The sequence below is a fragment of the Aquarana catesbeiana genome, linkage group LG13 (genome assembly GCF_042186555.1).
Source record: "Aquarana catesbeiana isolate 2022-GZ linkage group LG13, ASM4218655v1, whole genome shotgun sequence".
Taxonomy (NCBI): domain Eukaryota; kingdom Metazoa; phylum Chordata; class Amphibia; order Anura; family Ranidae; genus Aquarana; species Aquarana catesbeiana.
The window spans coordinates 190,647,607-190,660,467 of NC_133336.1; the positions used below are offsets into that span (position 1 = coordinate 190,647,607).

The 12,861-nt window shown below is 40.0% G+C and overlaps 1 protein-coding gene across 1 annotated transcript in view; it reads right to left on the bottom strand.

Annotated features, from left to right (window-relative positions):
• Window positions 1–8,969, bottom strand: part of LOC141116635 (high affinity immunoglobulin epsilon receptor subunit alpha-like) — a 46,732-nt gene extending 37,763 nt beyond the window's left edge. The window contains exons 1-3 of the mRNA XM_073609026.1: window positions 8,788–8,969; window positions 5,509–5,582; window positions 3,079–3,096 (exon numbers count right to left, since the gene is read on the bottom strand). Of these exons, the coding sequence (XP_073465127.1) occupies window positions 3,079–3,096; window positions 5,509–5,582; window positions 8,788–8,795 (100 nt within the window). The 5' untranslated portion in view covers window positions 8,796–8,969. The remainder of the gene's footprint in view (window positions 1–3,078; window positions 3,097–5,508; window positions 5,583–8,787) is intronic.
• Window positions 8,970–12,861: the final 3,892 nt, after the last annotated feature.

The following is a 12,861-nucleotide window of genomic DNA, read 5'->3' on the forward strand; positions in this document are numbered from 1 at the left end:
CACTGTTGTATTCCCTACTACTGAACGACTACGCCCCTGACCTTCCAACATATACACAGAAATGGGAAGCGGAGCTGCAACACTCCATCTCCCCCACTGATTGGCAAAAAAGCTTTATCCTAACGCATAGGATTTCCCTGGCAACTAAGAACCAAGAAAAAGGGTTTAAACTATTAACGAGGTGGTACAGATGCCCAGTGGATATTAAACGGTTTAACCCCTCTTTGACAGGCGTGTGTTGGAGATGCCTGTCCTCTAGCGGGACAATGCTTCACATCTGGTGGGCTTGCCCTCCAATCTGGAAACTATGGCAAAAGGTCTTTGCTCTTTACAGCAGGCTGATGGTGACATCATTCAAGCCCACACCAGAGATAGCCCTATTATCTATACTCCCAGTGGATATTAAACGGTTTAACCCCTCTTTGACAGGCGTGTGTTGGAGATGCCTGTCCTCTAGCGGGACAATGCTTCACATCTGGTGGGCTTGCCCTCCAATCTGGAAACTATGGCAAAAGGTCTTTGCTCTTTACAGCAGGCTGATGGTGACATCATTCAAGCCCACACCAGAGATAGTCCTATTATCTATACTCCCAGTGGATATTAAACGGTTTAACCCCTCTTTGACAGGCGTGTGTTGGAGATGCCTGTCCTCTAGCGGGACAATGCTTCACATCTGGTGGGCTTGCCCTCCAATCTGGAAACTATGGCAAAAGGTCTTTGCTCTTTACAGCAGGCTGATGGTGACATCATTCAAGCCCACACCAGAGATAGCCCTATTATCTATACTCCCGGGCCCCCTCAAGTCGATTATAAAAGATGTACTCCGCCACTTTCTGGCAGCAGTTAGGACAGTGATCCCCCGACATTGGAAAATGACAGATGTGCCTTCCTTGGGAGAATGGGCCGTTGAAGTGGACCAGATAAAGGATCTGGAGCGTCTGTTGGCGCAGGAGGCGGGGAAGGAGGAACAGTTTTCCACCACCTGGGCCTCGTGGTCAATGTTTCGCTATTCTGATGAATTCTCCCTATGGGTCAGAGATATCCCACCCTTATCCGCCGATTAGCCATGCTGGAGTGCCTAGTACCTCAGGTACCATCCCTTACTTCTACTCACGATCTTATTTCTGACTTCTTCTTTTTCCCCTTTGTTAAGTTCTGAACCAATCACTCACACGTATAGTTAAAGAGCATATCCTCGGAATAGTTAAATAATTTGATTATCTATAATAGGTGAATAAAAGATCCCTACAGCATTCTATTTCGTTGAGAGGGAACCCTCAGATAACACCAACCTGCGAAACCACAAGGTTCAATATATGTTGGCTCCCACTCGCATATTATTCTTCTCCTATATCAAAGATTTCAATATACAATATGATATACCAGTAGTTCACCTAAAGATGCATATTAAAATGATCACTCCTGTATATACATGGTTAAGGTACACCTCGCTAATCTATATATACTATCTGTGATGTTATACTGTAAAGAACTGTATTTTTCTGTTATATTCTTTGTGTTCTTGCTTTTGAAATAAACTAAGATTGAAAGAAAATTAGTTTTAGATAAGAGAAGATGGTGCATATTATGAATATATGCAATATGGTGTTTTACCACAAGATGGGGGGAACGAGATACCAACACCAGTGGATTACAATGAAGATGAAGAAAATGTGTTTTCTTTCTAATGTTTTTCACTGTGTAAGAAGAACCATCTGCTGATAGCATATATATATATATATATAGCAACAAGAGGGGTTACATTCTGAATAATTTTGCTTAATTTAATTGGTGGTATATATATTCAGCGGGATGGATGGCCGTAGCCACGCCTCCTGATGACGTCATATGATGAAACACTTAGGGGTGGGATCTTCCTGTTACGTAATTTCTGCTATTTGGAACGCACTTTAGCTCCTATGCGGATTGGATGGGTGGCATCCAATAAAAGCATTTGGTGGATCTTTTCAGTTGCCAGGAGAGGCACTTTATTTGTGAGTGCATTTTATGTTTTATTTGAGAGATTTTATTAAACAGTTTTATGCTATGAGAATTCTTTCCTATTGGTGCATGGGATGAACATATGGAGTTTCCCTGGTTGACGGCATAATCAGCACAGTGGGTCTGTGACAAAAAGCCTGTATTGATCTTCCTAAACATATGTTCAGGGGGTCAACAACCATCCGGGAGTTCAGTCCCTGGAGGGGATACTGGTGGTGACACAAGTGGAATCGGTCAGAGTGGAGCACACACAGAGCGCAGGTCATGTTATTTTAAAGGAATTTTAAAGTGTATTGCACATTTATTTGCACCATTGTACTTTAATACTGAGTACTTCACTTTATGGACATTTGCACTTCTAAGAATTGTTTATATGTATCAATAGTTTGTATAAGCTTTATGAATTAGTGTGTTGATTTCTAACACGGGGATTGCATTGACTTATTTCAGGGTAAGAGCAGCTTTTTATTCTTTACATCTCCTAGCTGGATACACCTCTCCCAGGAACCTTCCAGGGAAGCAGCCTCATACATGGATCTCCAGCCTGGCCCAAAAGGTCTTTTGGAATCTGCCCTAGCCCCCACCACTTTAAGGATCAGAATGTCTACAGCCAACTCCTCCTGCGTATAGGTCCACTCCACCCAGCCTCCTGCCCAGTACAGAGCCTACGTGTGTTAGTTACATGCTCACAGGTATGGGGTGTTTAGCTCCCATGCATCTGTGCCTCCTCCCCACCTAGCCTATATGTGGGTGCTAACTCACCCCTGACATCACTTATGGGAGAGCTCTACTTAAAAGGGTCCTAAAACCTACTTTCACTGCCTGCTGTACCAGACACTATTTTGGTACAGAGTCACCTAGTGGCAAGGTGGCTAACTGCACCTGTCTACAAGATGGCCACCTGCACATAGAAAGACATCCACAGAGAGGTGGATAGGCAAGGCTAATGGAAATCATTAAGAATTTTGTTTTATAAAACTTTTGTATGTATACAATTGTATCGCCCCAACACTGAAAAAACATAAGGTTGTTATACAACATTTTCTAACAATATATTTATGAAAGATGTGAACTTACCTAGCTGTCCGATCAGAGCTGTTAAAAGGAACAGGGGAAAAAAGTGTTATAAATGAGGCTTGTGGTTTATTTAAAATAAATGTTTCACAAACCTGGCCAATTCAAAACTGAGCATATGATAAAAAAAGATCCAAATTCCCCAAACCTGCCTCCCTTGTCTTCATCTCAATCCTTATATGATAAATTGCCTCTTTATCTAATGGGGAAGCTTACAAATTGACAAAAATGGTTTCAAAAATGCATTTCTCTTATTTTACACATGAAAATTATTAATCCAATTTTTTTATATCAACTTGCAGACGTAGAATACCGGGGTTATGGCAGCAGATAGCTGTCATAACCGCAGTATATTTTTAAATGGCGGACGGTCCTCTTTCGGATAAAAGTGGTTTCCGTGGCGGATTCGCTGCAAGATCACTTTTATCAGGGGGTGGCCCCCCTCCCACCGCGCTCCCGTGGTCTCCGCCGCTTACCAGAGCCGTTGGTAGCGGCGGAGCCGATTGGGTCCTCTCCCGAGTGAGGGAAAGATGGCCCCCACTTGGCTCCATAATATTGGATGGCGGAAGCGACCTCAAACGTCACTACGTCTAATAATTTAAAGCGCCCCGTCCCGCCGAGCTCGCCCGCAGAAGCGAACGCATACCTAAGTCATGCCCGCATATGAAAACAGTGTTCAAACCACACATGTGAGGTTTCACCACGATTGTTGGCGCGAGAGTAATAATTCTAGTAAAAGACCTATTTTGTTAATCAAAACTGGTAACCTGTAGAAAATTTTAAACGTGGCCTATGGAGATTTTTGAGGGTCAAATTTTGTCGTACTTCCCCGAGCAGGCGCAATTTTGAAGCATGACGTGTTGGGTATCAATTTATTCGGTGTAACATTATCTTTCACAATATAAAAAAAATTGGGATAACTACTGTTGTCTTATTTTTTAATGCAAAAAAGTGTATTTTTTCCCCAAAAATTGCGCTTGTAAGACCGCTTCAGCACCAAAAGGATTTACCCCCTTCCTGACCGGCCATTTTTTGCATACGGCACTGCGTTGTTTTAACTGACAATTGCTCGGTCATGCGACGTTGTACCCAAACAAAATTGATGTCCTTTTTTTCCACAAATGGAGCTTTTTTGAGGTATTTACTCACCTCTGTGGTTTTTATTTTTAGCGCTAGAAACATAAAAAGAGCGACAATTTTGAAAAAAAATACAATATTTTTTACTTTTTGCTATAATAAATATCCCATTTTTTTTTTAAAACTAATTTTTTCCTCAGTTTAGGACGACATATATTGTTCTACATGTTTTCGGTAAAAAAAAATAAATCGTAATAAGCGTATATTGAAAGCGTATATTGATTGGTTTGTGCAAAAGTTATAGCGCCTGCAAAATAGGTTATTGATTTATGGCATTTTTAGTATTTTTGGTATTTTTACTAGTAATAGCGTTGATCTGCATTTTTTATTGGGACTGCGACATTGCGGCGGACAGAGTGGACACTTTTTTGAAACCATTGACATTTATACAGGGATCAGAGCTATAAATAGCCACCGATTACTGTATAAATGTCACTGCCAGGGAAGGGGTTAACACTAGGGGGCGGTCAAGGGGTTAAATGTGTTCCCTCACTGTGTGTTCTAACTGTGGGGGATGGGACTAATTGGGGGAGGAGACCGATCAGTGTTCCTATAAACTAGGAACACACAATCTGTCTCCTCTCCCCTGACAGAACGTGGATCTGTGTGTGCAAACACACAGATCCACGTTCCTGCTCTGTCAGGAGCTATTGCGGGTGCCCGGGCTCGGGCCCGGGCGCGTGCATCGGCTCCTCAGTGATGCGCCGGGCCCACGCACCCCCTATACCGGCGAGAAGTGGTGGACATCATATGGCGCCCGCCAAGGATGGTAGATCCCACCTGCGGATGTCATTTGACTATACGCCGGGAATGAAGTGGTTAAATATACTTCTCAGCTATGGCAAACTATGAGTGAAGGAGGACGGAGTATGGCCTTTGATGGACTGGCCGGGATGACTGCCAGATCCCAACTCTATCTACCTCTTATGGGAAGAGCTTTACCATAAGGTTAAAGAAAATAGAAACCATAGGAAGAACTACAGGACATGTGGTTTGGAATTTCCCCATATCAGCAAATCTGTAATTGCTGAGAATTAATTTTTATTTTATTTTATTAACGTAAAGTCCAATGACCTGAAGAGTTCAAGAAATAAAAGAGTGTTATCACTTTGTCAATAGACTGATGATCATTTTTAAAGTTAATGCTACTTTGGGGAATAAATGTATACTTTAATTCATAATGAAAAAAATATTTTAATGATTCTAAACAATTATATTTTAGCGTATACAATTAATATATATTAAAATACCTACGTAGGAAACTACAGAGAGAGCATTGAGAAATTGTATACTTACAGATGAGGATGATCTGAAATGGAAGTTGCAGTCCATACATCGCTCCACCCATATTACACAATGCTGGTTCTGTGCTGAAGAAAAATAAAACCAGTGTTGTATATAGACAAATGTATTATGCATTCGGGTGCTTTCAGTTTGCATTTAAAATCATTTTCAGATGCTCCTGAGGTCCTTCACATCTGACCACCTTCTGAACCTGACCTACTTTACATCAAGTCAAGCCGTATTGAGCTGTTTTGTATTTACAAGGACTGAGAACAGCAGTTTTGAGATGAATAAATGCCAGAGCCCAACAGGTCCTAATAGATATGATGAAGCAGGTTGCATGGAGAGCTCAGCTGCAGACAGCTTAAAGAGGAAGGAAGTAAAAATGGCTTCAGAAAAGGGCTGAGATCATTCTGATCAGTTTTTACAATCTTTAACTCATAAAGAAAAATTGCAACATTAAAAAACCAACTAACTGCAACTCATGACAGTCCTTCCACATATCTCCTAACCAGGGGCGGACTGATAACTCATGGGGCCCCCGGGCAATAGGAGATTATGGGGCCCCCAGGCAATCAGAGATTATGGGGCCCACACAGTATACACACACACAGTATACAATTACACAGTATACACATACATGTACACACAGTATACACAGACAGATGTAAAAAAAAACACAGATTTTTACATACTGTCCCTGGTTTTACTGAGGCTGGCAACCCTGATGGGGCCCCCTAGTGACCCAGGGCCCTCAGGCAGTGCCCGAGTGGCTCAATGGTCAGTCCGCCCATGCTCCTAACTGTCCCTGATTTTGAGGGACTGTCCCAGATTTTGAACAAAGTCCCTCTGTCCCTCATTCCTCCTCATTTTTCCCTTATTTTGGAATGATCTATATAGTTGTATATAAAATGCACTTTTTATCTATCAAAAGGTGTTTTACTGTGCTAAACCTTTCATTAAATTCTAAATTGCTCATTTTAAAAGCCAGTATAAAGGAATAGTACTAGTAAAAAAATGGTACTTGCAGGTTTAACCAATCATTATTTGTATAATTCTCCTTTAAAGGGGGAGTGGCAAGGGGTGTATCTTATGCCTATATACTTGTGTTAATAGGTGTGCCTTGTTACCATCTCAGAAAGTTGGGAGGTATGAAAATGCACTTTTTATCTTTAAAAATGTGTTCTCCCAGTGCTAAACCTTTCATCCAATTTCTAAATGGCTGCATTTGTAAATTCCAAGAGCCAATATTTATTATTTTTATTATTATTATACAGGATTTATATAGCGCCGACAGTTTATGCAGCGCTTTACAACATATATAAAAGAATAGTAGAATAGTAGTGGTAATACTTTTGCTAATAAGTGTCCCTCGTTCATATCTCCAAAAGTTGGCAGGTATGCTTCCACATCGCATATCCAAAAAAGTATGTATTACAAAGAAGCAAATGATACAAAGTTGCGCAGAATGGTTTGGGAAGCTCCTGGCAACCTGATGAGATGAAAGGTCAAAAAAAGAACGGCCAAAACAATTCCCTTTGAACATTCAACCAGGGAGGGACGTTAAGATAGACTACTGGGACCTGACGACACTGGCATTTAAGCGAACTGGGCTCAGGCAAAAGCAGAAGCAGATGTATGGGAAATAAAAAGAATTTAATAATTTTCCCCCAGAAGCCTCTCAGAAATCCAACCCACAAAAGGGAAATTTAGATTTGACCATTCAAATCCAGGAAATTCTGTCCACAATTCTCGATCAACTCTATTTGGAAAACATAATTCTAAAATTATATATACACTATATTACCAAAAGTATTGTGACACCTGTCTTTATAAGCACATAAACTTTAATGACATCCCAGTTTTAGTCCGTAGGGTTCAATATTGGGTTGGCCCACCCTTTGCAGCTATAACAGCTTCAACTCTTCTGGGAAGACTTTCCACAAGGTTTAGGAGTGTGTCTATGGGTATGTTTGAGCATTCTTCCAGAAGCGCATTTGTGAGGTCAGGCACTGATGATGGCCGAGTAGTTGGGCAATATTTTCCCACCCATTCCCAAATCATGTGATTGTTCGTTTTGGTAGTACCTAAGCATGGGCTAGGTCAGGGGTGCCCAACCAGCCCTCTGATGTGGCCCTCGACCTCCTGCTCTAAAATGGCAGGTTGGCAAGCCCAGATCACGGGTTGCTGACCCACTATCCCAGAGCAGCAGTTTTGTGAATGAAGCCGCTGGTAGTAGAAGCAAGTGGCTGCGGAGCAGAGCCACATAAGCCAATGCTTCCTGTATAGTGCCCGCTCCTGTCACAGGCGGAGTGATACCAAATGCACTCCGCCTGAGACAGCAACAGCCAGCGATACCAGAATGGAAGACGGTTATTAAAGATAAGTTTACTACTAAATTCACAGTATATATGGATATATCTGTTTTGCAGTGGTTACTTGGCTGCTTTTAAACTGATCCGCAGATGCAGTGCAGCTGCAGGTTACCTGCATTGAGCCATAGACTTCTGTTATTACCTGCGGGTTTGTTGCGCCTTCAGAAAGTGTGCCACACCTGCAGGATATAAGAAAAGTTTACGGCAAAGTGCAGCTAACCTGCAGAAAATCCACAGGTCCACTGCACTGCACTCGTGGCTTGGGCAAATCGCAGCGCATCAGTGTGAAAGCAGCCTTAGGCCCCTTTCACATGAGTGGTCCGACCCGATCGGACTTAATATTCACCTCTATGGAGCAGCAGATGTAAACGGACTTGTGTCTGTTTACACTTGCCTACCTAAAAAAAATAGAAACGGATCTGCCCCTTTTCCATCTGGGTGAATCGGATTGGATCAGAGGGCCCATAGAGTAGAGTGGGCTGTGTCCGTGGACATGGACCTGTCATTCTCCTGCTCCTCTCTCTGCTATGATATTGTCGTATAATTCGGTGGACTTATCAATTTGCGGGGCTTTGGCTGAATTAACAGATAAAAAGGAGTAGGAGGAGGAGCAGGAGGGAAAAGAGAGTTCATTGGTAGCGCTGGCAGACAAGGTTTTGGCACTTGGTGTCAACTTTCTACTGGGTGTTCTGTGGCTTTATTGGACAACTACTTTAGGAAACATAGATACATGTTCCAGTGGTTACCATAAACATTTTGAATTTCTCATGACTTTCTGTTCTGATAACAATGGTAAAGACAGGATCTTTTGTACTACACTGTACTAATACTATTCTATACTACTATCCTATACCATTCTCAAAATACTCAGAATCTAGGGTGAGCAGAGTAAGCAATGCACATACAAATATCATACCTGGTCATGTAATAAGATGTCTGGAAATCCTACAGATCTTTTTAATGTTGATCTCCTTTAAAGATGAATAAATATTGATAAAGACTGGAACCTGTTATCCCGAGTAATGGCATCTCAGCAAAAGAAATTCTGACCGAGTGAGATGAGAGGCTATGTGCCAATGACCCTATAGCCTTCCTGTTTTGTGATACATTATCATGTGGGGTTTTTTTGTACTTATGAGGAAGTGATGATTCTTAGTTAAATAAACCACATTCTGGCGTCATCTACAGTACTGTATGTACGTCTGAAAACTGATCTTCTAGAGAGTTTACAGATCTTCCACATGGTGGCCATGCACACATTGACTTAAAGAAAAATAAATAAATAAATAAATAAATAACGATTTCTGGTCAATTTTATTTTAATGTTAAATCTACAAGTTTATATACTAAATTTCTTAACCACTTCAATACTGGGCACTTTCACCCCCCTTTCTGCCCAAGCCAATTTTCAGCGCTGTCGCACTTTAAATGACAATCGCGCGGTCATGCAACACTGTACCCAAACTAAATTTTTATCATTTTGTTCACACAACTAGAGATTTGTTTTGGTGGTATTTAATCACCAGTGGGGTTTTTATTTTTTTGCTAAATAAACAAAAAAAAAAAAACTGAAAATGTTTTTCTTTGTTTCTGTTATAAAATTTTGCAAATAAAAAATCGTTCTTCATGAATTTAGGTCAAAATGTATTCTGCCACATTGCTTTGGTGAAAATAACCCGAATCAGTGTATATATTGTTTAGTCTGTAGGAAAGGTATACAGTTCCACAAACTATGGGATATATATGTGATAATTGATCTATCCTGATCATTTCTTGAGGCCCAGAAATGTCAGGACAGTACAGATATCCCCCAAATGACCCTTTTTTGTGATGTAGACAGTCCAAGGTATTTAGTAAGCGCCTTGCTGATTTCTCCATGATCTATCCAGCTGGTGCACAACATGTAGCAGAAATTCAATTAGCTATAATTCAGCTGAGGGCGCCCCCCCGAATGTCTATGAATGGGTGCACATGTGATTATTATGTACCCTAATGAACTGCTTCAGGCACACATTTTAGTTTTCTCTTCTTTTCATATACAATATGTTCTTTTTTAAATTTGTACTAACACATTGTTCTTTAAATTTTTTGCTATTATCAATGCAGTATTTATATAAAACAACTCCTGAAGAAGCCATAGTTTGTTGAAACATGTAGAGATGAATACACTGCATCCTCACCGTATGGACTTTTCATGATGTTCTTATGAAAATCAATGTAAATTTAATGTTTTCAATAAAAAAATTATGTCTTTAAAAACATTAATTTGTGTTTGTCACCTGTAAAATGCCATCTTCTTCCTTTCTTTCTTAATATTTAGTAAGAGACATGACAATTTTTTAAAATTTTTTGGAAACTAAAGAAATTAATTCTTTTTTTTACATACTGTCACCAGTGCAGTACAGTGTCATCATATAACTGGCGGGGGCGTTGATTAGGGACACTGACTGGTGATGGTACAAGAAAAAAAATACTAATATTTTTTTTAACCACTTCAGCCCCGGACCATTTGGCTGCCTAAAGACCAGAGGACTTTTTACAATTTGGCACTGCGCTGCTTTAACTGGTAATTGCGCGGCCATGCAATGTTGCGTCCACAAATAGAGCTTTCTTTTGATGGTATTTGCTTGCCTCTGCGATTTTTATTTTTTGCGATGTAAACGGAAAAAGACCGAAAATTTAGAAAAAAAATGATATTTTCTACTTTTTGTTATAAGAAAAATCCAATAAACTCAATTTTAGTCATACATTTAGGCCAAAATGTATTCAGCCACATGTCTTTGGTAAAAAAAAGTCAATAAGCGTATATTTATTGGTTTGCGCAAAAGTTATAGCGTCTACAAACTAGAGTACATTTTCTGGAATTTACACAGCTTTTAATTTATGACTGCCTATGTCATTTCTTGAGGTGCTAAAATGGCAGGGCAGTACAACCCCCCCCCCCCCCAAATGACCCCATTTTGGAAAGTAGACACCCCAAGGAAATTGCTGAGAGGCATGTTGAGCCCATTGAATATTTAATTTTTTCGTCCCAAGTGATGGAATAATGACAAAAACAAACATTTTTTTTACAAAAAGTTGTCACTAAATGATATATTACTCACACATGCCATGGCTATATGTGGAATTGCACCCCAAAATACATTTTGCTGCTTCTCCTGAGTATGGGGATACCACATGTGTGGGACCCCAAGATATTTGCTGAGAGGCATGGTGAGTATTTTGCAGCTCTCATTTATTTTTGAAAATGAAGAAAGAAAAGAAAAATGTATTTTGTTTTTCTTTTTTAAATTTTCAAAACTTTGTGACAAAAAGTGAGGTCTGCAAAATACTCACTATACCTCTCAGAAAATAGCTTGTGGTGTCTACTTTTCAAAATGGGGTCATTTGGGGGGGTTTTGTGCCATCCTGGCATTTTATGCACAACATTTAGAAGCTTATGTCACACATCACCCACTCTTCTAACCACTTGAAAGCCCTTTCTGACACTTTTTGTTTACATGAAAAAATAATTTTTTTGCAAGAAAATTACTTTGAACCCCCAAACATTATATATTTTTTTAAAGCAAAGGCCCTACAGATTAAAATGGTGGGTGTTTCACTTTTTTTCACACAGTATTTGCGCAGCGATTTTTCTAATGCATTTTTTGGAGAAAAAACACACTTTTTTTTAATTTGAATGCACTAAAACATACTATATTGCCCAAATGTTTGATGAAATAAAAAAAAGATCTTATGCCGAGTACATGGATACCAAACACAACATGCTTTAAAATTGTGCACAAACGTGCAGCGGCGACAAACTACATACATTTTTTAAAACATTTAAAAGCCTTTACAGGTTACCACTAGATTTACAGAGGAGGTCTACTGCTAAAATTACTGCCCTCGCCTTTGCGTGAGAGCAGGGGGGGACAGGGATGCTTTTTTTTTTTTTTTTTTTTTTTTAATTATTTATTTTGCTTTTTTTTAAATTTTTTTAAATTATTTATTTTGCTTTTTTATTTTATTTTTAAACTGTTCGTATCATTTTTTTTTTTTAATCATTTTTATTGTTATCTCAGGGAATGTAAATATCCCCTATGATAGCAATAGGTGGTGACAGGTACTCTTTTTTGAAAAAATTGGGGTCTATTAGACCCTAGATTTCTCCTCTGTCCTCAAAGCATCTGACCACACCAAGATCGGTGTGATAAAATGCTTTCCCAATTTCCCAATGGCGCTGTTTACATCCGGCGAAATCTAAGTCATGAAATGCTCGTAGCTTCCGGTTTCTTAGGCCATATAGATGATTGGAGCCATTCTGGTCTCTGATCAGCTCTATGGTCAGCTGGCCGAATCACCGGCTGCATTCTCAGGTTCCCTGTTGGGACAGGAGAGCCAGAGAAAAACATGGAAGACGGTGGGGTGGGGGACATTCCCTCCCACTGCTTGTAAAAGCAGTCTAGAGGCTAATTAGCCACTAGGATTGCTTTTACATGAAAGCTGACTGCTTGCTGAAAAGAATGATACCAAGATGATACCTAAACCTGCAGACATCATTCTGGTATAACCACTCAAAATCCAGCAACATACCAGTACGTTGCTGGTCCTTGTTGGGCATATATTGTAATCTTTTTTTTCATGCAGCCTGTGGGCTGAACGAAAAAAAGAGATTGATCGGTGGGTATGCCCACCATTAGAATACCTCCCTCCATCCACCCACTTCTAATGATGGGCATACATGCACCATTTTGTTTTTAACTGTGGTGGTGAAATCATACCTAACCTGCAAAGCAAATACAAAAAAAAACATAGTAAAAAATAAAACATTTTTTAACGCAATCTGTGCCTTAAATATATATATATATATATATATATATATATATATATATATATATATATGCTTAAGCATGGGGGCATCCGCCCCAAAAGTTAGGAGCAAATCGCTCCTCTGCCCCTGCTGCCCCCATGCTTTTGCCATAGGCATGCGCAGCCTGTTGCATTAGGG